The sequence below is a fragment of the Leucopleurus acutus genome (assembly GCF_964270905.1).
Source record: "Leucopleurus acutus genome assembly, chromosome: 2".
NCBI lineage: Eukaryota > Metazoa > Chordata > Mammalia > Artiodactyla > Delphinidae > Leucopleurus > Leucopleurus acutus.
The window spans coordinates 78,035,784-78,060,569 of record NC_139143.1 but is presented as its reverse complement, the minus strand read 5'-3'; the positions used below and the strand labels follow the sequence as shown (position 1 = coordinate 78,060,569).

General features: G+C 39.3%; 2 protein-coding genes across 2 annotated transcripts; one reads left to right on the top strand and one right to left on the bottom strand.

The window, feature by feature from the left end:
- Positions 1–616: 616 nt before the first annotated feature.
- FCER1A (Fc epsilon receptor Ia) lies at positions 617–11,058 on the top strand (the record flags this gene model as incomplete). The annotated part of the gene is made up of 5 exons (XM_082833221.1): positions 617–675; positions 1,091–1,111; positions 7,381–7,635; positions 9,139–9,396; positions 10,871–11,058. The coding sequence occupies exons 1-5, from the start codon at positions 621–623 to the stop codon at positions 11,056–11,058; spliced, it is 777 nt and encodes a 258-aa protein (XP_082689347.1). The 5' UTR covers positions 617–620.
- A 5,031-nt stretch (positions 11,059–16,089) lies between these two features.
- Positions 16,090–17,089, bottom strand: LOC309974122 (olfactory receptor 10J4-like; the record flags this gene model as incomplete). Its single annotated transcript, XM_082858576.1, is given in 4 exon segments — positions 16,090–16,115; positions 16,118–16,597; positions 16,600–16,960; positions 16,964–17,089. Coding segments are annotated over 4 exon segments (993 nt in total).
- Positions 17,090–24,786: the final 7,697 nt, after the last annotated feature.

Below are 24,786 nucleotides of genomic sequence, written 5' to 3'. Positions count from 1 at the left end.
GACATGCATAAACAATATATCATCATGATTAAGAGTTTTACTCTGGGATTAGATTTTTTAAATACTTTGAGTCCCAAATTAGCCATTTACTAGGGAATACCCTAAGACAAGCTACTTCACCTCTCTAAGTTCCAATTTTCTTATCTATAAAATGTCAATAACAATGGTACCTCCTTCATAGGTTTATTGTGAGAAATGAATGAAATACCAGATGTATTTATCATAGTGCCTGGCATATATTAGGTGTTGAATAATTAACTGTTGTTGTTTTATTCTGCTCTCCCTGGCACCCCACTTTTCTAAGTTGCAAATGACATAGCTATACATTGACAGTTTAAGAAAGCTCTGTGCCCGTGTGCCTAGCTCTATGCCTCTTTACCACTAGATTCCACATGTGTACACGGAAGTGGGATGGAGAGTGCAGTATGCGGGTAAATACAAAATTGTCCTATTAGGCACCACCCTGAATATTATCTCCAGAGAAGGAAGCAAACCTAGGTGCAGCTGATGAGTTAATGAGATATGAAACAGAGAACATTTCCTTCTCCTTTTTAGTTTCAAGCTTACTCTAAGGCCCTAGGTCTCTCCAGGCCAGTTGGCACCTGGCAGCCACAGAGGAAATGCCTACTGCCATGGGAACCCCTGCCCTGCTGTGGATAGCTCTGCTGCTCTTCTGTAAGTAGAGATCAGTTACTGACCCCTGAAGGGGCCAAAATGGATTGGGAGAGCAGCTGGAGTGGGAAAGTTGATCATTTTACTGGTGACTTTTTCTAGTCTATGGGCAAACCGTGGGGAATTTCCCAGGGATTCTGTAGGGAAGGCAAGCTGGATAGCAGAGGAAGTGGGGCTGAACACCATCTAAGGGGGAAGCTGGACTGAAAGTCTGGTCCTTGCTATCATGCTGGCATCTTCCAGAGGGCAAGGGAGGAAAGACAGAAGCTCCTTCCTTCCCTGAGTCAGATTCCTGGAAAGATGGTTGGCCCTTAAAACTTCATGGATGTAAACCTCATCACCACTTCCAGATCCCAGTCTTTAGGTGTCCAGAAGGCTGGGGATAGACACTAACGTATCCTCTCTGGACTTTTTGCAGCTCCAGATGGCATATCAGCAGGTGAGACCTCTGTACTTGTTCCCTCAGCATTTCAATGTGTCTGGGACTTGCCCTCCCTTCACTCTTTCCCTTCATCCCATCATCTATTTTCTAATGATTATTAATCTGCTCTTCCCTGTCCAACCCACTTCCACCTTGCATAATCTTCCTTTATCCCCCCATTTAAAAGTTTCCCACATGCCACTTCATTCTCTCAAGTCACCCTTTCCTCTTTAATGCCAACAATCATGTCTGTTGAGCATCTAAGTGTCTCAGCCACCCTCCAGCCACTATCATGTAAACTTGTTCTTTTTTTTAATTTTCTTATACAGCAGTTTCTTATTAGTTATTTATTTTATACATATTAGTGTATATATGTCAATCCCAATCTCTCAATTCATCCTACAACACCCGATCCCTGCTTTCTCCCCTTTGTGTCCATACATTTGTTCTCTACATCTGTGTCTCTATTTCTGCCTTGCAAACCAGTTCATCTGTACCATTTTTCTAGATTCCATATATATGTGTTAATATACGATATTTGTTTTTCTCTTTCTGACTTACTCACTCTGTATGACAGTCTCTAGATCCATCCACATCTCTACAAATGGCCCAACTTCGCTCCTTTTTATGGCTGAGTAATATTCCATTGTATATATGTACCACATCTTCTTTATCCATTCGTCGGTTGATGGGTATTTAGGTTGCTTCCATGACCTGGCTATTGTAAATAGTGCTTCAATGAACACTGGGGCACATGTGTCTTTTTGAATTATGGTTTTCTCTGGGTATATGCCCAGTAGTGGGATTGCTGGGTCATATGGTAATTCTATTTTTAGTTTATTAGGGGACCTCCATACAGTTCCCCATAGTGGCTGTATCAATTTACATTCCCACCAAGAGTGCAAGAGGGTTCCCTTTTCTCCACACCCTCTCCAGTATTTGTTGTTTGTAGATTTTCTGATGATGCCCATTTTAACTGGTGTGAGGTGATACCTCACTGTAGTTTTGATTTGCATTTCTCTAATAATTAGTGATGTTGAGCAGCTTTTCATGTGCTTCTTGGCCATCTGTATGTCTTCTTTGGAGAAATGTCTATTTAGGTCTTCTGCCCATTTTTGGATTGGGTTGTTTTTTTTAATATTGAGTTGCATGAGCTGTTTATATATTTTGGAGATTAATCCTTTGTCTGTTGATTCATTTGCAAATATTTTCTCCCATTCTGAGGGTTGACTTTTAGTCTTGTTTATAGTTTCCTTTGCTGTGCAAAAGCTTTTAAGTTTAATTAGGTCCCATTTATTCATTTTTGCTTTTATTTCCATTACTCTAGGATGTGAATCAAAAAAGATCTTGCTATGATTTATGTTGAAGAGTGTCCTTCCTATGTTTTCCTCTAAGAGTTTTATAGTGTCTGGTCTTACATGTAGTTCTTTAATCCATTTTGAATTTATTTTGTGTATGGTGTTAGGGAGTGTTCTAATTTCATTCTTTTACATGTAGCTGTCCAATTCTCCCAGCACAAATTATTGAAGAGACTGTCTTTTCACCATTGTATATCCTTGCCTCCTTTGTCATAGAGTAGTTGACCACAGGTGCGTGGGTTTGTCTCAGGGTTTTCTATCCTGTTCCATTGATCTATATTTCTGTTTTGTGCCTGTACCATATTTTCTCGATTACTGTAGCTTTGTAGTATAGTCTGAAGTCAGAGAGTCTGATTCCTCCAGCTCCGTTTTTATTTCTCAAGATTGCTTTGGCTATTCAGGGTCTTTTGTGTCTCCATACAAATTTTAAGATTTTTTTGTTTTAGTACTGTAAAAAATGCCATTGGTAATTTGATAGGGATTGCATTGGATCTGTAGATTGCTTTAAGTAGTATAGTCATTTTCACAATATTTATTCTTCCAATCCAAGAACATAATATATCTCTCCATCTGTTTGTATCATCTATGATTTCTTTCATTAGTGTCTTATAGTTTTATGCATACAGGTTGTTCTGACCTGATCTTTCATTGTTAGTGGATAGGACTGCAAGAGACTTCTGCTCATTAATTTTGTATCCTGAAACTTTACCAAATTCATTGATTAGCTCTAGTTATTTTCTAGATCTTTAGGGTTATCTATGTAGGGTATCGTGTTATCCACAAACAATGACAGTTTTACTTCTTTTCCAATTTGGATTCCTTTTACTTCTTCTTCTTCTCTGATTGCCATGGCTAGGACTTCCAAAACTATGTTGAATAAGAGTGGCGAGAGTGGATATCCTTGTCTCGTTCCTGAACTTAGAGGAAATACTGTCACTTTTTTCAACATTGAGAATGATGTTTGCTGTGGGTTTGTTGTATATGGCCTTTATTATGTTGAGGTTGGTTCCCCCTATGCCCACTTTATGGAGAGTTTTTGTCATAAATCGGTGTTGAATTATGTCAAAAGCTTTTTCTGCATCTATTGAGGTGATCATATGTTTTTTATTATTCAATTTGTTAATATGGTGTATCACATTGATTGATTTGCATATACTTTAGAATCCTTGCATCCCTGGGATAAGTCCCACTTGATCATGGTGTATGATCTTTTTTACTGTGTTGTTGGATTCTGTTTGCTAGTATATTGTTGAGGATTTTTGCATCTATATTCATCAGTGATATTCGTCTGTAATTTTCTTTTTTTGTAGTATCTTTGTCTGGTTTTGGCATCAGGGTGATGGTGGCCTTGTTGAATGAGTTTGGGAGTGTTACTTCCTCTGCAATTTTTTGGAAGAGTTTGAGGAGGATGGGTGTTAGCTTTTCTCTAAATATTTGATAGAATTCACCTGTGAATCCATCTGGTCCTGAACTTTTGTTTGTTGGAAGATTTTAAATCACAGTTTCAATTTCATTACTTGTGATTGGTCTGTTCATATTTTCTATTTCTTCCTGGTTCCATCTTGGAAGGTTTTACCTTTCTAATAATTTGTCCATTTCTTTTAGGTTGTCCATTTTTTTGGCATAGAGTTGCTTGTAGTAGTATCTTATGATGCTTTGTATTTCTGCAGTGTCTGTTGTAACTTCTTTTCTTTTCATTTCTTTTCTAATTTTCATTTCTAATTTTATTGATTTGAGTCCTCTCCCTCTTTTACTTGATGAGTCTGGCTAAAGGTTTATCAATTTTGTTTGTCTTCTCAAAGAATCAGCCTTTAGTTTTATTGATCTTTGCAATTGTTTTCTTTCCATTCCATTTATTTCTGCTCTGACTTTATGATTTCTTTCCTTCTGCTAACTTTGGGGTTTTGTTTTTTCTTTCCTTAGATCCTTTAGGTGTAAGGTAGATTGTTCATTTGAGATTTTTCTTGTTTCTTGAGGTAGGATTGTATTGCTATAAACTTCCCTCTTAGAACTGCTTTGCTGCATCCCATAAGTTTTGGATCATCATGTTTTCATTGTCATTTCTCTCTAGGTATTTTTTGATTTCCTCTTTGATTTATTCAGTGATCTCTTGGTTATTTAGTAATGTATTGTTTAGCCTCCATGTGTTTGTGTTTTTTACATTTCTTCCCCTGTAATTCATTTCTAATCTCACAGCATTGTGGTTGGAAAAGATGCTTGATATGATTTCAATTTTCTTAAGTTTACCAAGGCTTGATTGTGACCCAAGAGGTGATCTATCCTGGAGAATGTGCTGTGTGCACTTGAGAAGAAACTGTAATCTGCTCTTTTAGGATGGAGTGTCCTATAAATGTCAGTTAAATCTATCTGGCCTATTGTGTCATTTTAAGCTTGTGTTTCCTTATTAATTTTCTGTTTGGATAATCTGTTCATTGGTGTGAGGTGTTAAAGTCCTCCACTATTTGTGTTACTGTTGATTTCCTCTTTTATAGTTGTTAGCATTTGTCTTATTTATTGAGGTGCTCCTATGTTGTGTGCATATATAATTGTTATATCTTCTTCTTGGGTTGATCCCTTGATCATTATGTAGTGTTCTTCCTTGTCTCTTATAATATTCTTTATTTTAAAGTCTATTTTATCTGATATAAGTATTGCTACTCCAGCTTTCTTATGACTTCCATTTGCTTGGAGTATCTTTTTCCATCTCCTCACTTTCAGTCTGTAAGTGTCCCTAGGTCTGAAGTGGGTCTCCTGTAGACAGCATATATATGGGTCTCATTTTTGTATCCATTTAGCAAGCCTGTGTCTTTTGGTTGGAGCATTTAATCCATTCATGTTTAAGGTAATTATCAATATGTATGTTCCTATGACCACGTTCTTATTTGTTTTGGGTTTGTTTTTGTAGGTCCTTTTCTTCTCTTGTGTTTCCCACTTAGAGAATTTCCTTTAGCATTTGTTTTAGAGCTCGTTTGGTGATTATGAATTCTCTTAGCTTTTGCTTGTCTGTAAAGCTTTTGATTTCTCCATCGGATCTGAATGAGATCCTTGCGGGGTAGAGTAATCTTGGTTATAGATTCTTCTCTTTCATCACTTTAAATATATCATGGCACTCACTTCTGGCTTGTAGAGATTCTGTTGAGAAATCAGCTGTTAACCTTATGGGAGTTCTCTTGTATGTTATTTGTCATTTTTCCCTTGTTGCTTTTAATAATTTTTCTTCTTCTTTAATTTTTGTCAATTTGATTATTATATGTCTTGGTGTGTTTCTTCTTGGGTTCATCCTGCCTGGGACTCTCTGTGCTTCCTGGACTTGGGTGGCTATTTCCTTTCCCATGTTAGCAAAGTTTTCAACTATAATCTTTTCAAATATTTTCTTGGGTCCTTTTTCTCCCTGTTCTCCTTTTATAGGGACCTCCCTGTTCTCCATTATAGGGACCCCTATAATGAGGATGTTGGTGCATTTAATGTTGTCCCAGAAGTCTCTTAGGCTGTCTTCACTTATTTTCATTCTTTTTTCTTTATTCTGTTCCACAGCAGTGAATTCCACCATTCTGTCTTCAGGTCACTTATCCGTTCTTCTGCCTCAGTTATTCTGCTATTGATTCCTTCTAGTGTACTTTTCATTTCAGTTATTATATTGTTGATCTCTGTTTGGTTGTTCTTTAATTCTTCTAGGTCTTTGTTAAACATTTCTTGTATGTTCTCGATCTTTGCCTCCATTCTTTTTCTGAGGTCCTGGATCATCTTCATCATCATTATTCTGAATTCTTTTTCTGGAAGGTTGCCTATTTCCACTTCATTTAGTTGTTTTTCTGGGGTTTTATATTGTTCCTTCATCTGGTAAATAGTCTTCTGCCTTTTCATTTTGTCTATCTTTCTGTAAATGTGGTTTTTGTTCCACAGGCTGCAGGATTGTTGTTTTTCTTGTTTCTGCTCTGCTTGTGTTGGAGGGTCTCCTGCAGGGGGCTCAAGGTGGGGTGGATAGTGGCTGTGGCTCACCACAGGGACAAGGCACTGGCAGCAGAAGTTCTCAGATACATTCCTTGGCATGAGCCCTCCCAGCGTCCACCATTAACCCCACCAAAGAACCTGTAGTTCTCATTTCAATTCTTACACCATCATCACTGTTATTATTATTGCCATTTTATAATTGAGGATGCTGAAACTCAGATTAAGTCATTTTCTGGAGGTTACACAGCTAACAAAGGACTGGATTGTAACATAAGTCCCTTGAATCCAAGTCTTTCAGCAGCTTCATCTCTTCCTCATCACCACCTGGCTGCTTCCAAAGTTTCTGTTCAAATTTGTGCCATATCTCTTTGTCCCTGAAAGACTTTTAAGACTGATCCTCTTGGCACTTCTCACTACCATCCAGAATTGACATATATTTTTAATTCCATATTCACTCACAGTTAAATAGTCATAAAAATTTAGAGCTGGAAGAGATCATGTATTTCATCTAGTCCAATGCCTTAATTCATCCATTATTCACTCATTCATCAACTCAATAAATATTTAATGAACACTTACTGTGTAATAGTCACTGTGCTGAGTTATGGTTGAACATCACAGACATAATCTCTGCCTGAAGAGACTGCAGTCCTCATTTACAGACATTGGAACTGAAATTTAGAGAATTAGAGGGAGTTATCCTACATCACATAGTAAATTTGCTTGTTTGTTTTTGAATATGCTGCATTTGTGTCTTATGTTTCTCCCTAGGTTGGGAGCTCTGTGGAGCCACAACACCCTTGTCTCCTTCCTTTAATCCTAGGAATCAGGACAGCTTCTTATCACCAATGGTATAAGTAAGGGTAGACTGACCATTGATTGTCTGACTATTGGTACATCTGTACTTTGGAGTCTGTACAGTTTTCAATGATATTTTCCCCCTTCTATGTCTCTTTTCACAATCTGCTCTTCTGAAAGCCATCTGGAGATCTAAGGTATCCTTGAATCCCCCATGGAACAGAATATTTAGAGGAGAGAATGTGACTCTTACATGTGGAGGGAACAATTCTCATGAAGATGACTCCACTTTGTGGACCCACAACAAAAACTTTTTGGAAGCAAAAACTTCACGTTGGGACATCATAAATGCAAGCATCCAGGACAGTGGGGACTATAGATGCCAAAGCAAAGGATTTATCATGAGTGAACCTGTGTACCTAGATGTCATCAGTGGTAAGTTCCAGGGTTATGGAAATATCAGTTCTCTCATGTGAGGAATGGCCCATCTGAAGATGGGGAGAAAGCAAGTTATTCCAAGGTTTAGGGCACCAAGGTGGGACTCAGCGTCTCTCACCAGACCTGTCCATCTCGCTTCTTCTACCTCTACTCCTTCTGTCAGCCATTCTGCCTTCTTTCAAGATTCTGGCAATCTCCCAGTGTTACTCCTCTACTCTATTTCACTTCTGACTATCTTTTCTACATAGGTGCAGATGCATGTTTTATGGTCAAATGGCATGTTGGATATGTGAACATTGCAAATAGTTGTATATGTTATATAGGATCAAAAGATTGATTTAAAGATTTGCTCTGCAATTTCCATGTATCACAACCTGAATATTAAGTTGCACTCTTCATTTTGAAACACCTCTCTGTACATTCCTCATGTCCTCTGCTTTTACTTAAGAACAAATCTTATGTTTGCTTCATCTTTATTACTGTCAACAATTAGTGCAGCATGCTCAGGCACATGTGGGTTAGTCCGTAAATGTTTAATGAACAAAGCAATGATTGCATTTGCATGGCTAGCTCATTGTTATATTTTGCTTTATATTTTTAAATAAAAAAATATTTTAGAGCATAAACATACTTTGTATTTTTCTCGAGTAAAAAGAGATGTTTCAACAGCTGTGTACAAATTCCAAATAGAAACTAAAGCAGTGTAAAACATCTTCTTTATTTCTTTGGAGTAGATTCTAGAAAAGTCCTCAAGGATCGTTCCTAAATAAAATATGTTTGTGCAACCTAGCCACATTTCCATTGAAAAGTCTCCTTTGGTGAATGCTTTTCAATTCTTAAAATGACATTAGCCATGCAACCTGACTCTTATATTTTACTGACTCATTATTGACAAACGTTTGTTGAGAACCTACCAACTCCTAGGTATTGTGTTAGGCATTGGAAATATGATGTAAGGAACAGGCATGCCCCAGACCTCTGAAGTATAGAGCCCAATGAGGAAAAGGACATCCAATCAGTACTTACACAAATAACTAATTAAAAGTGTGATACATGTTCTGAAGAAGTCAGGGGCTAACTGTGACTAATAGAACTGGGAAGCACCTATAAGGTTAGAGAGGACAAAACAGACACTCTCCTAGGCTAAGACTCCCCAGGCATAGTGGGTTTATTTCCCCCTTAGTGACTAAATGCAACAATGGAGCTGAGTGTGATAATGGGTTTCAGGCCTTCTATGGGTGGGCTCATTAGAAAGGCCAGCAATGTTGTGGTCCCAGAATTACTTTTCTGGAGAGAGGATTTATCAATAGAGGAGACAGGCTATAAGCATTATTTTTTGTTTCTTTTTTATTGACCTTATGAGCCAAGAAATGGGTTAATGATAAAGGTTTCTGACACACACTCTCTGCATGACCTCTTTTATCTACTTTTATTTTATTTTTATTTATTATTAATTTTATCTATCATTGTTGAATAAATGACATAAAAAATGCTCTTCAGACTGGCTGCTCCTTCAGGCCTCTGCTGAGATAGTGTTGGAGGGCGAGCCCCTCTTCCTCAGGTGCCACGGCTGGAGGAATCTGAATGTCTACAAGGTGACTTACTTCAAGAATGACAAAGCCCTTAAGTACTGGTATGAGAACCACAACATTTCCATTACCAACGTCACAGCAGGGGACAGTGGCACCTATTACTGCATGGGCATAATTCAGCAGATACTCCATACTTCTAATCACCTCAGCATTAAAATAAAAAAAGGTAAGTTGGTGAAGTAAAAGGAAGGAGTTCATAGCAGGGGAAAGGAGAAAGAGCATTTGAGCCTAAAGTGATAGCAGCTATAGAATGGGGGCAGCTGTGATCCCTTGGAAAGTCTATTAGACTTGCAATGAGGGGACCAGGGGTAGAGTGTATCCCTCAGTCTGTCTTAGATTCCTTACTTGTTCAATGGCAACAGTGATACCTGCTCACATGGAATTTTTATAAATATTAAATGTAATATTTGTGAAATGGATTGTTAAATACTAGCCAAACAAAGTCATCTGTTGTTCCTGGGGAGAAATTTATATTTAACAAATTGAAAGAGAGTTTCAAAGTTGAAAGAACAAAAGCTATAAAGAGCTTGAAGAGTCTATTCTAGCCTAGGAGGGATGGGAAAGGAAACCAACAAGTCAATAGGCTGTGTGCCTGTGAATTAGGAGATGAGAGAGAGGGCTTGATGAGGAAAGAATAGGCAGGTGGGCTACCTCTCTAGCCAATGAAAAAGGCTGCTCTTTCCAAACTTCATATAAAAAAGTGAGCCTTTGAAATATTTGCCTTGCAATGAAGAAATCAGACTTTTGCTTGGTGGACTTTGCTCATGCTAATATCTTAAAAAGCATGAGACCAGAAGCCAGAATTAAGCTCTAATGGTTGCTCTCTGTTCACTAATTTGAGACCTGTTATTTTTTTGTTGCTGGGCTTCTAGTACCCTTATCTGTAAAATAAAGGATTTGGACTAGACTCCACTAGAATCACTTGGGAAATTTAAAAAAAAATTGATATCTGTATATCATCCCTTGAGATTCTGATTTAATTGGTTTGGAATGAGGCCTGGGCATCAGTATTTAAAATCTCTTTCAGGTAATGGTAATATGCAGCCAGGGTTGAGAGCCATCAGTCTAAGTGATCTGTAAGTAATTTCTGGCTGTAATATTCTAGGGTTCTATAATTCTAGAGCAATCACAAAAAAATCAGTACTTTGCAAATAGAGTAACGGAATCACAAAACAGTGGAATTGGAAGGCAACTTAAATATGATCTAGTCTAATATCTTCAATTCACCCAACAGACATGCAATAAATGATGACTGATTGATTGATTGATTGACAAATAAGGCACTGGTGACCCCCTGCCCTCATTCTGTCTCCTTTCCACCTCTGAATCATATGTGGATGTTGGTCTTGTCAGCTCCAAAGACGTGGCCATCTTTCCTATGACCTTTCCCCTTGGGCATAATGGCTAGACAAACCATTAGACAGGGGCTGTGGGGGAAATACTCAGGATTCCCTAGGGCTCCAGGGAGCACAGACTGAGGAACTCAAACTCATGAGTGTTTTCTCTCTGCTTCTGGATGGCATATCATGCTAGAAAATGAAAGACCATGTTGGGCCCTTCTCTGAGGGAGGATGACACCCTTAAACTCATTTTTCAGTTTCTAATATGAGTTATGTTTCTTGTTGTTGATTCCACTCCAGCTTCCCGAAGCAAATATTTCTGGCTACAATTTCTTGTCCCATTGTTGGTGAAGATTCTGTTTGTTGTGGACACAGCGTTGTTTATCTCGACCCAGCAGCAGTTCACATTTCTCTTGAAGATTAAGAGAACCAGGAAAGGCAACAAATTTATGGACCCACAGCCCAGAACAGAACCCCCAAAGAACTGATGTTACTGCTCAAGAAATATCTGCAATAGCAATTTCTTTCTGGCATTAGCAATTGCTTCTTAATGGTTAAACACATCTCACAAGGTACCAAGTGCGCAAGGCTTTACAGAACTGCTTCATTAAACCAATCAAAACTGGTCAAGTTGCATGTAATAGTAAGTGCTCAATAAACATCATTTAAATAAGTAAAAGAATGAATAGATTCATTTATTAGTATTAAAAGAGACGTACAACTTGAATAAAAGAAGTATGAAACCACATAACATGACGTTCCTAAGTATTTGAGCCTTGCTAATTTCTTTTCTGCTTCTAGAGGCAAGAACCATGAAGGTCTAGATTAGAAATGTTCTCTCTTCTAATGTTATCTCCATTGTAAGTCTGAGCTAGGAATGAGAAGACATGGTAGAATGCTGATGAAGTTGATCATTTTTATGCTCTCTCTTCAACTTACTATCATATGAACTTCTAGTTCTTGGCAGAACCTGGGGCAGCCTTGAGCCATAGGTCTCTGGGGATGAGGCTCAGTCTAAGATTTCCCTGTGATTGTTTCACTCCTCTAATATCTCCCCAATTTAAATCTTGTATACCCTCTTACAGCACCTGAATTAAGCATCTTAGTGAAATTCTAGCAAATAATAATCATAACTCTCACTCTGAAAACAATCCAGGACTGAATAAGATCTCAGACAAAGACACAGTCTTTGCTCCCCCACCCACACCCCACCTCTGCTTATGGAGACAGTTATAGTGGGGGCCTGGGGAAAGCATTAGGGAGGAGAGGCAACATACTATCAGTGCTGACCAAGAGTTCACACCAGGCAATGGAGGATCAGAGCACCTTTAGTTTACCTGTGTTTTCGAACAATTAATAACGTAACATAAGGATGAAGTGAACTAGGGGAAAATTTGTAAATATCCATGAGACTGACAAGGCCCATTTTCTCCGAAGGATGTTTGGGGCCATAAAGCAGAGAATAATTATTAAAGCTTTTAAAAATATATATAGGTATTTGTTGTTGAGGTGGGGAAAAATTTCCCCTTGACCTCTCTTGAGCTTTTGTGGCTGAACTAATAATAAAATTTACACAAGACAAATTAACAAGAGAAAAAGAAATACTTTTTAATTCATGTGCACAGAGGTCTCATAGAAATGGGACCTAAAATGTGGTCAAAGCAGGCAGCTTTTATACTTTTTAGACAAAGAAATGATACATTTGAGAGGAATTGACAGGACAAAGAAGCTTAGGATTGGTGTGCTCAATTCGTGAAGAATCTAAACAGAGTTTGGGCTTGAGGTGGTAAATAAAATAAGTAACAAGTTTGTTTATATAGGCTTCTAAGCCCCGAATTCCCTCTCTCTGGCAGTAAGGGTGTCCTTCTACCTCCAGATGCAAGGAGTATACCTCTCATGTGTGAGATTTATTTCCTACTTTCAGGAAGACAGAAATATATATGGAGGGCTTCCCTGGTGGCACAGTGGTTGAGAGTCCATCTGCCGATACAGGGGATGCGGGTTCGTGCCCCGGTCCGGGAGGATCCCACATGCCGCGGAGCGGCTGGGCCCGTGAGCCATGGCCGCGTCCGGACCCTGTGCTCCGCAACGGGAAAGGCCACAAAAGTGAGAGGTCTGCGTACCGCAAAAAAAAAAAAAAAAAAAAAAATATATATATATATATATATACATGGAAAAGAATATGAAAAAATATGAGGATATATATGAGGATATATCCTTTTTCATATTCTTTTCCATTACGGTTTATCACAGGATATTGAATATAGTTCCCTGTGCTATACGGCAGGACCTTGTTGTTTATCCATTCTATATATAATAGTTTGTAACTAATCCCAAACTCCCAATCCATCCATCCCTGATTCTTAAGTAACTTTAATTCAAAATAATCAATATGTCATTGTGGCACATTTAGGGGCAGCCCACCCTGGTCCCCAACGCTGGTATGAACCTCCTTAACACTGTCTCTTTTTTTAAAATCACTTCAGAGAGATAGGAAATGACCAGATTCTCAGGGAATGGCCTTGGCACTTGGCTTTGTGTAAAGAAGCCTGGTGAGTGGAGAAGAGATTTTTCCTGCAGCCATAGGCCAGGAAAAGTCCCTACAGGAAGCTCCTTGGTGTTGTTCCTGGACACTTCCCTACCTTTAAGGAAAGACAGGAGGTCTGTTAGAAGTTATAACCTTGAGACCACAGTCTTACAGAACATTCATTAACAACATCTTGTCTCACAGTGTTTAACACACAGCTATGCATCAGGCTAAAGAGCAAGTTACTTCCTCCTTTATTTGGTCTGAGGCCAAGTGACCCGGAGTTAAGAATTGAGAGAGACTGAACATGAATAGAAAGTCGAGGCTTTATAAGCTTCAGATACATCTTCTGAGGGATTTTCTGAGTCTCTGAGTGACTTTTACTTCTATTTTCATTTTTTCACTTTACCTCCAATTCACTTTTACCTCCATTTTCATCCTCACTCCCAGCTGGCAAGGGCTATGGACAGAGCATAAACCTGGAAGTTTGAGCTGTTGTTAACCAGCTGTGTGACTGGGGCAAGTTCTTGCCAGTCTCTGACATTCCATTTCTTCTTTGTAACAAGGGGCATTTGGACTAGGTGGTCTCTAAGCTCCCTTTGAGTCCATTTTGTCCTTCATTACATGGGAACCCAGTTCTATGAGGTGACTCTCCAGCACAAAGGCTAAGAACACATTCCCAAAAAAGCTCCGGTGTGAATTTCTCCTTCATCCTCTACACACTGGTCTCTCCCTTCATTGTGCTCTCCCATGTATCTAAATTTCAGGTTCATACCAGACTTATGTCTACCATTTATTTCCACCTTTTTTCTTCCTGATATTCATACATCTGTTCCATAGGGAATGTGGAACACACAGTGAGGTCTTGAGTATTTTGTGGACCCCCAAAATATGGCACTTATAAAGGTGCTTTTTTATTTCAGTATACATAAAGTCTATCTGTGCCAGGGAGGAAGTATGGAGGTTATACAAATGATTAGAATAGAAATAATTCACCCCAGCTCCACCCTTGGGGCTTCCTCTGTTACCTCCAATATCTTACCAGATTGGTCTAGGCCAGTCCATAGAGCAAATATCTTTCCCATGATGGCTGTTCCAAATTGTCTGCTACAAAATGTCACAAACTCCCAATAATTAGGATTGGTTTTTGAAAATCAAGTTGGTAGCTCCCTACTAGTGGCCAATGGAAGACAAATTTCCTTGGCTGCCTCAAGAGTGGAAACTCGGACAAAAGATACACCTTGTATTTTGGGAAATTGAGTACTTGAAGAAAAGCTCTGCTATTTCTCTCTTCTCATTAAATGGGAAATGGGACAACAAGAGAATCTCCTTGAAGTCAGAGATGGGAGCTTTATGCTGAGAATGGCAGAGGTACTCGCCAGCCTGGATGCCCAGAGAAACTCAGAGAGTATTATTGTCTCCCTGCCTTAAGTTGTCTACCCAGCCCTGGACAGTTAGTTACCAAGCCCAAGTCCCTATCGGGTGCCTTATCAGAAACTGACACTGGTCATCAGACCTTTACCTAACAGCTTTATCTAGACTAAGCAGAACACAATGCAAAAAAAAATTTTTTTAACTGTTTTTGGCAATTCTTGGCTATCCTAACAGAAATAAACTGACTCTATCATTTCTAGAAATCTGGTCACAAAGGCAAAGATATCTTTTATCTCTGGTCAGATAGCACATGCCAGTGTTTCTTGGCAAAGCAAGACATGTTAACTTGACTTAGAAGATTTGTTAATTTCCACTGCCTTGTCCTATCCTCAGCACCCAGCTAACTTCATGACACTCTTACAAGTGATATCTTGCCTCTGCAGCGTCACCCCATGGGATCAGCTGGATTCTAGAGACGGCAAGAACTGGGTTTGAAACTCAGGTTATACCTGTTCTTCAGTATAGAAGGCCAGAGTGAAGTGGAAGGATGAGGGAGAGAGGACCAGGGTATACACCTTCACCTTCTGTGATGCTCAAACATGAAATGCTGTTTTTTACCTCAGGTTTTAAGTTGGGAGTATCTAAGAAGAAATTTCTGAAGATTAACCCCTGACAGCTTAGGAACTTACTGGAAATTTTTTTCATTAAGTCAAGCTTCAGACTTCTGCTCATTAATAAATAATTTCAGAAGTTGTAGTTAACGTGCTTACATTTATAACACTATTTCAAAGATTTAAGTCTACCCTGCAAAAGGAACTATGATTTTGCTTGGCTTCTTCCAGGCTCCATCCTCTTTCACTCCTGCACTGGAGATGTGAAAAGCATTGAATTGTTCAGCATGCTCTCCTTTCCAAATTGGAGTTTTCTCACCTAAGCATCTTGGGACTATGGACAACCCACCTCTGTGTTCTAGTAGCTGGTGATTTTTTGCCTTCCCACATTTGTACTCCTCATTTCCAGGAATGGTCAGTTAGGGCAGTTCTATCCACTTGGAGAGTGTTTTTTTTTTTTTTGTCCTTCTGAAGAGTCCTCAGGCTGTGATGAGATATTAGTAAGCAGCAAAAACAGATTACAAGAAAGCCTTCAACGTCCACAGAAAAGGACATGCATGTGTCTCCACACTTATCTGTTAAAATTTTGCATAAATTACTCATACACCCTTAACAACAACAACAGAGGTTTTTCTGAGGTGGTTTCCAAACACTTTGTTCATTAGCTTTCTAGAAACTTGCTGGATTTTGTGCTTTACCGGAGTTGTATAACCCAATATATTCTCAGGGCATATGTAGATGTGTGCATGGGTGTATAACATAGGTATGAGTGATCCAGGCAGGTAAATCTTTCCCCTATATTCTTAAGTGTATGCCAAGTCATTTTCTATCTTCTCTAAAGGAGGTCACAGAGAACCATGACTAGCTCAAATGGAAGTCTCCAATTTTAGCACCCAATTCAATTTAGTCTATTCTTCTTGATCCCGTACTTAAAGGTATTATTGATACAGCATTAAAATTAATACATATTTACAAAATGAAAGAAAAGGCCTTCAATGACCTCCTCACTAAGAGGAGAGGGGCTTTTGCCCCTGGCTCTGCACAGAGCATCTTTGACCTCCTTGTTCCTCAGGCTGTACACGATGGGGTTCAGCAGAGGAGTGATGACAGCGTAGGCCATTGAGATGAGTCTGTCCTGCCCCAGGAAACTCTGGGACTTAGGCTTCAGGTAAATGACGGAGGCACAGCCATAGTGGATGATGACCACTGTGAGGTGGGAGGCACAGGTGTCAAAGGCCTTCTTCTGACCCTCAGCTGAAGCAATCTTGAGGATGGTGGAGATGATGAGGACATAGGAGATGAAGACCAGGCCCATGGGTAGAACAAGGACAAAAACACTGACAACAAAGTTGATGATCTCGTTGACAGTGGTGTCTGTGCAGGCCAGCTTCAACAGGGGTCTCATGTCACAGAAGAAGTGAGAGATGACAAAGGCATCACAGAAGGGCAGGCCAAAAACAGATGTTACCTGTACAATGGCCATACCCAGGCCAATTCCCAGGGACCCAGATGCCACTGGATACAGGACTGTTTACCCATGATGACTGAATACTGTAGTGGGTTGCAGATGGCCACATAGCAATCATACCCCCTGGCTGTGAGCAGGAAGCAGTTATTGATACTAAAGGTGAGACAGAAGAAGGGCTGAGTGGCACAGCCTTGGATAGAAATGGGATGATGAGGACTCAGGAGGCTAGAAAGCATACAGGGAATGATGGCCACAGTGTACCAGGTCTCAGAGATGGACAGCATGCTCAGGAAAAAGTACATGGGAGTATAGAGGTGATGGTCCAGGTGAATAACAATCACAATAATGACATTGCCAAAGAGAGTCAGCAGGTACAAAGTTAGAAAGACAACAAAGAAACTAAGCCTGTGCTACCACCCAAAGCTGGGGAAACCTTCAAAAAGGAACTCAGTCACAGCAGTGGAGTTTGGCTTTAGCACTGAGGGAGGTCTAGGTCTAAAAGAGCTGGGCAAAGGAAAGAAATGTGTGATGATAATCATGAAAGACAGTAGGCTGGACCAAGGCCTTCAGTAAAAGGTATGTCCATCCTCTGAACAATGCCCAAGACCTCAAGGGTCATCAGTGTTCAGCTGTTGGTCACTTGCTCAGAGCCATCACCTTCCCCCCACCCTCTTCTTTATTGCTATGGAAGTGTTACCCCAGGACCCTGGGGTTGATGGCAGAGATAGATCTGAGAAGGAAAATACAGACACATCAAAAGATAGATTTGTAGAAATAATTACCTAGCCATTGAAGAGGTGAGTCCAGGTCCAGGAAGAAGCCCAGCTCTATAGTTCCTCCTCCAACACTCTTGATTTAGCCCTCTAAGCATCCAGTGAGGAACAGTGACCTAAGTGAAAGACAAAAGATACCTGAGGCTGACAACCTTTCAACACTGTCAAAATGCACTGTCAATATCAAATGTCCTATGAAGGTCCTAGAGTGGCTTCTCCTCCCCAGAACCCTAGGTCCCAGGCTTCACTTCCCTAAACCCTGTGCTAAAGTCTACTGTGATCATGAAAGACTCAAAAAGGGAGCACTTCTAGATATTCTAAGGCCATGCAGGTATTTAGCTTATTTCCTTGAATTCTAGCCAAAGGCAGGAGAGAGGCTGGAATAAGTATGAGGATATCCCTTCAAGTCGCTTCAAGTAGGGAATGGTTTTCCTAGTGTGAGAGCAAAGATAAAGCTCATTTAATCAGTGAAGGGCCAGATGTTCTATTTTTCACTTTAATTTTACATATTCCAAGTTGTGATGAGGATAGAATTGAGCTTATTCCACGTGAGCTCAGAATTGGAGACTATACTGGAACAGAGTTAACCTTGCCCTTAAACCCATATCTACTCCTGATTACCCACCATGTTTAACCATTACCTCCATTCAGGAAGCTGAGAACCATCCTAACTATCTCCCTTCCCTTTTCCATCCTGAAGACAGTGCCTCCTGAAATTCTCTCCACTCTGTCCCGTCTTCTCCATGCTTTCTACCAACACCCAACTTTCGACCACCATCATCATTCTCTATGATGACTGCAATGGTCTCCTAACTAATCCCCCTCATTTCAGTTGACCTTAGTCCAAGTCTTTCTTCCGAATGTTGTCATAATGTTCTTTTTCTTTTCTCTTTTTTCCTTTAACATCTTTATTGGACTATAATTGCTTTACAATGTTGTATTAGTTTCTGCTGTATAACAAAGTGAATCAGCTATGTGCATACGTATATCCCCATATCCCATCCCTCTTGTGTCTCCCTCCCACCCTCCTTGGTGGTTGCAAAGCATTGAGTTGATCTCCCTGTGCTATGCAGCTGCTTCCCACTAGCTATCTATTTTACATTTGGTAGTGTATATAAGTCAATGTTACTCTCTCGCTTCGTCCCAGCTTCCCCTTCCCCTTCCCTGTATCCTCAAGTCCATTCTCTACATCTGTGTCTTTATTCCTGTCTTGCCCCTAGGTTCATCAGTCAGAAAGAGAAAAACAAATACCGTATGCTAAGATAACATTCTTTAAAAAGAAAGTCTGCTAATGGATAAATTCCTTCAGTAGCCCCTCTACATTTTAAGTATAATATTTAAACTCGTTTATAAATTGAATATAGTAATACTCCACAGAGTTGCCATAAGTGTTACATGGGTTAATGTCTTTGAAGAGTTTGACATGCACTTGATACATAGGAAGCCCTTAATAAATAGTAGTTTTATTTGTACTTCTTCTTCTTCTTTTTTTTTTCTTTTGGTCATGATGCACAGATCTTAGTTCCCCAACCAGGAATTGAACCTGGGCCCCTGGCAGTGAAAGTGCTGAGTCCTAACCACTGGACCACCAGGGAATTCCCTAGTACTTCTTTTTGTTTTCCACATATGAACCAGTTTAAATATTTAAGAGACGCAGTAGGAGATAGACAGTCTTCAGCCTAGCATTCTAGGATGTGTAAAGAAGCCTGTGATTATCCTAGCCTTGATTTTATAAATTTTATCATTTCCCTTCCAATTGTTCATATGGACTTTTTCATACACTTTAAAAATCTTTCCTTAAATGTAAGGCCAGAAACTATCAAACTCTTAGAGGAAAACATAGGCAGAACACTCTATGACATAAATCACAGCAAGGTCCTTTTTGACCCACCTCCTAGAGAAATGGAAATAAAAAGAAGAGTAAACAAATGGGACCTAATGAAACTTAAAAGCTTTTGCGCAGCAAAGGAAACCATAAAGAAGACCAAAAGACAACCCTCAGAATGGGAGAAAATATTTGCAAATGAAGCAACTGACAAAGGATTGATCTCCAAAATTTATAAGCAGCTCATGCAGCTTAATAACAAAAAAACAAACAACCCAATCCAAAAATGGGCAGAAGACCTAAATAGACATTTCTCCAAAGAAGATATACAGAGTGCCAACAAACACATGAAAGAATGCTCAACATCACTAATCATGAGAGAAATGCAAATCAAAACTACAATGAGATATCATCTCACACCAGTCAGAATGGCCATCATCAAAAAATCTAGAAACAATAAATGCTGGAGAGGGTGTGGAGAAAAGGGAACCCTCTTACACTGTTGATGGGAATGTAAATTGATACAGCCACTGTGGAGAACAGTATGGAGGTTCCTTAAAAAGCTACAAATAGAACTACCATATGACCCAGCAATCCCACTACTGGGCATATACCCTGAGAAAACCATAATTCAAAAAGAGTCATGTACCAAAATGTTCATTGCAGCTCTATTTACAATAGCCCAGAGATGGAAACAACCTAAGTGTCCATCATCGGATGAATGGATAAAGAAGATGTGGCACATATATACAATGGAATATTACTCAGCCATAAAAAGAGACGAAATTGAGCTATTTGTAATGAGGTGGATAGACCTAGAGTCTGTCACACAGAGTGAAGTAAGTCAGAAAGAGAGAGACAAATACCGTATGCTAACACATATATATGGAATTTAAAAAAAAAAATGTCATGAAAAACCTGGGGGTGAAACAGGAATAAAGACACAGACTTACTAGAGAATGGACTTGAGGCTATGGGGAGGGGGAAGGGTAAACGGTGACAAAGCGATAAAGAGGCATGGACATATATACACTACCAAACGTAAGGTAGATAGCTAGTGGGAAGCAGCCGCATAGCACAGGGAGATTAGCTCGGTGCTTTGTGACCGCCTGGAGGGGTGGGATAGGGAGGGTGGGAGGGAGGGAGATGCAAGCGGGAAGAGATATGGGAGTATATGTATATATATAACTGATTCATTTTGTTGTGAAGCTGAAACTAACATACCATTGTAAAGCAATTATACTCCAATAAAGATGTTAAAAAAATAAAAAAAAAAAAAAAAAAATCTTTCCTGAGGTACACTGATCAGAACAATGCACTGCTACATGTACTATATCAACACAGGTATGAATCAGGTAGAATAAGACTTTCATTTTTGCTTCTAATCCCCTTCTTGAAGATGCCCAACATTTTACTTCTCCCTTAGATCACAGTAGCCCACCCAGATAATATATCTAAGACTAACCTTCAGTGACTTCTAGATTGCATTTCTGGATTATAAGTAATAGTTTGGAATCTACCACTATAAAATCACGGTTTTCATTATACTTGCACACTTGATTTGAAAGTCATCCAGGTTATTCTTTTTTTTTTTTTAAATGGAGTTAGCATAGTATCCTCAGTCCCTTCTAGTTCTGTGACTGATTTTTTAAAAAATTAATTAATTTATTTTTGGCTGTGTTGGGCCTTTGTCGCTTCATGCAGGCTCTCTCTAGTGTTAAGTGGGGGCCACTCTTCGTTGTGGTGCACGGGCTTGTCATTGCAGTGGCTTCTCTTGTTGTGGAGCATGGGCACTAGGCACATGGGTTTCAGCAGTTGTGGCACACGGGCTCAGTAGCTGTGGCACACGGGCCCTAGAGTGCAGTCTCAGTAGTTGTGGTGCACGTGCTTAGTTGCTCCGCAGCATGTGGGATCTTCCCGGACCAGGGCTCAAACCCGTGTCCCCTGCAATGGTAGGCGGATCCTCAACCACTGTGCCACCAGGGAAGCCCCCATCCATGTTATTCTTATAACTTAATTCCACTTTCTTGGCCAGAAGATCTTACTCATGCTGGTAGCCTACAATATTTCTGTTTCCCTTCTCCTCCAGACCATTAATCAGCACTAACTGTTGACACCCTAAAAAACTGTACCCCAGCACCATAATGTGGGAGACTCTAACAGATAGGACAATCAGTAAAGGGGTGCAGAGTGGAATGGGGAAATGAAAAACATTGGCAGCGGTAGGATTACTCATCTAGGATGTAGGAAGGAAACATGAGAGACCAAAAAATAGGGAGAGTACAGATGGACAGAAACCTCAAAATTCAGATAATGTCTTTGACTTTGGAATTTTTACTACCTTTTATTTCTTTCAAATAAATGACACCCCTCCCAAAAAAAAAGTGAAACAAAGCCTTCCCCTGACTTAATCATGGATGAATATACTACTTATATTTTTCCTCCAGTGAAGAGAGCTTATTTATCTCATCATTCTCTGGTTTTCTTGTTTGTTTGTTTCCTGTGAATAGTATAATTTTCCTTCAAATCCAAACAAAACCATTTTTTTTCAATAGTTCAATGAGTTGAATAGTCACAAAGTGTAAGTACTGTGCTAATACTAGGACAACAAAGATGACCAAGGAATGGTCCTTGTCCTCATGGAGCTTAGATTTTTGAACAGCCTTCTGTAAAGGACCCAATTATAGGCCTTTGAAGTCTATGTCCCTCTTTTCTATGTTAATTTACAGATCCGCATTTCCAAAATCATAGAATTCACAATATTCTCTAGGAGAGATCATGTTCCTCCTTGTATAGACTTATCACTGGCTGTGTGATAACTGAATATATACGATAATAAACATTCTGGCATATCAGGAAGTGAAACTCACCAAGTGGCCTATTTCTTGGGTATTCTAGAGAGCTGTATTCATTCCTGAGGGTCATACCCCCCACTCTGGGAATTTGACTGCCTGCAAATTAGATATGGATTTTTATGAATAGTTATAGAATGTTTCCCAGATCATTATCAGTGCCTTTCCTGATAATTATTTAAAACCTATCAGTTATTTAAATTTAGACCACATTGTAAAAATTTGCTATTTTAGCAAATAGTTTACTTTTTTTTTTTTAATCTGAAGGTCACTAATGTCTTACTGAGCAGAGCTATGGTTTAATAGGAATTTCCCCTTCACTGGCAAATCTTTAGATACCTCTTGGGTGCAACATATAAAAGAACTGGACAGGAAGGAAACAATGCCTATCCCAGTCTTCCAGTGTCTGAGATTAGAAGTGAAGGACAAAGTCACATTAATTTCCTCTAGATTCTCACAGCCCCTCCTCCTGGAAGAAGCTCCTCATTGAGTCACAAAGCAGTAACTCCGGCTTGAGGTTTCTTTATAAGGTGCAAATTGTCTGTTCCAGACTCCAGGGTCTCCTTCCCAAAACAGCACTGACTGCTCCTAAGTGATCAATATCAGAAGACACAATCCAAACAGCAGAATATTTGGAGACCTTATTACTCAGTCAGCTCACTTCCTAATCCTGAGATTAATGTTTTGGAGGGAAGAGTTGCCCTGACCATTACCAGGGCTCCTTCCACCCTGCTACCCTTCCTATTCCTATAAAGTTGAAGGAAAGAACTAGTTCTCCTCCATCCCTAGAATGATGTTATAAAGACTGTAAGATGTAGATACAGCTTCTAAGTAAGAGAAGAGTTGAGGGGCAAAGATTCTAGAAAGAAAGAAAGAAAAGATATGTGGAAATGTTAGCCTGACACCCAATTCTTTGTAGTTTCCTTGAGGAACTGTAACTTGTTGTCTGTATTCTTTGGTCAAAAGACTGAAAAAATGGCAGTCTCCATATGCTTAAGGGCTATACCCTAGGCAAAAGTGTAAAGTGGAAATAAGTTAACCCTCACAAAGACTGAATCCAGCTCAATTTTACTTAATACCTATTTGTGTTAATTTGCTCTTGCTTCTCTAGAGGAAGGTAATATAATGTACAGCCTCAATTTATTTTTACAATTTACATTTTTTTTTCATTTATAACAGAGGTAGGCAAACTACAGCCTACTGGCCCATGAGCCTACCAGTGGTTTTTGCACAGCCTGCAACTGTATAATGGTTTTTACATCTATAAATGATATAGAGTGTCCAGGATGTGATAAAAATACAATAAACATACTGGGAGAAAAGACCAAAAGGCTAAAGATCAAGAAGAAAAAAAAAAAAGCACTCAACAGAAACAGACCCATAAAAAAAATCACTGTATTAAAATTATCTGATACAACTTTAAGATAAATAGATTGTAACAAATGCACCTAAGGTGACCCTCAATGAGTCACACCCATGTATAATACAATCCTCTCCTCTGGACTGTGGGCAGAACTGTGACTTGCCTCTACTCAAGAGAATAAAGCAAAGGTGATGGATGTCACACCCATGTTTATAATACGTCTATAAAAATTCACCTCAGCAAACAGGAACAAGAGATAGTTCCTTGCTGGCTCTGAAGAAATAAGCTACCAAGTTTTGAGAGGGCTTACAAGAAGGTCATTTGGCAAGGAATGTGGACAGCCTCTAGGAACAGAGCAATCTTGGTTGGCAGCTGGTAAGAAAACACAACCTCTGTCCTATAACCACAAGGAACTAATTCTGCCAACAACCGTGTAAGCTTGGAAGAGTACCTGAGGCATATGAAACCCAGTTAAAAGATCTAGCATATGTGTAATTGGAGTTGCCCATGGATAGGAGAGGTAGAATATATCAGACACAATATATGAAGAAATCATAGCCATACGTTTTCCAAACCTGAGGAAAACATCAGATACAGATTTGAGAATCACTCTGAAATACACACAGGATATATACACATACACCTACACACAGAAAGCACGTAGGCATATCATGTAAAATAACTAAAAAAAAAAGATACAAAGTCTTTACAGTAGCTAGAGGAAAAAAGATACATTATTTTCAAGGAATAACAGTAAGACTATTAAATGACTTCTTGGTAGCAATAATGGAAAACACAAATCAGTGGAATGGCATCTTCAGGGTTCTGAAAGAAAATAACTGCCAAACTAGAATTCTGTATTCAGGGAAAATCTCCCTCACTAAATAAGCAAAACAAAGACATTTTTAGAAATGGAAAAAAAATGAGAGAATTCACCATCAGACCTGCATTAAGGAAATATCAAAAGGAGTTCTTCAGGTAGAAGGAAAATCTATCTTAGATGGAAACAAAAATGAAAAAAACAAAAAAAACCAAAATGAATTTTAAAATAACAGAACAGAAAAGATAAATGCATGGGCAAGTATAAATTAGTATTATACTTAATATTATACAATAATAAATTAATGTATTACGAATTTTTAAATATTTATAGAGTTAAAATATACAACAATAACATGAAAATGGTAATAAATTAAATTAAGGCTTCATATAGTCTTTGCATTGTCCTTGAAATGTAATTCTAAAATAACCATTAAAATGATGTAAAGGGGGGCTTCCCTGGTGGCACAGTGGTTGAGAGTCCACCTGCCGGTGCAAGGGACACGGGTTCGTGCCCTGGTCCGGGAAGATCCCACATGCCGCGGAGCAGCTAGGCCTGTGAGCCACGGCCCCTGAGCCTGTGCGTCCGGAGCCTGTGCTCCAC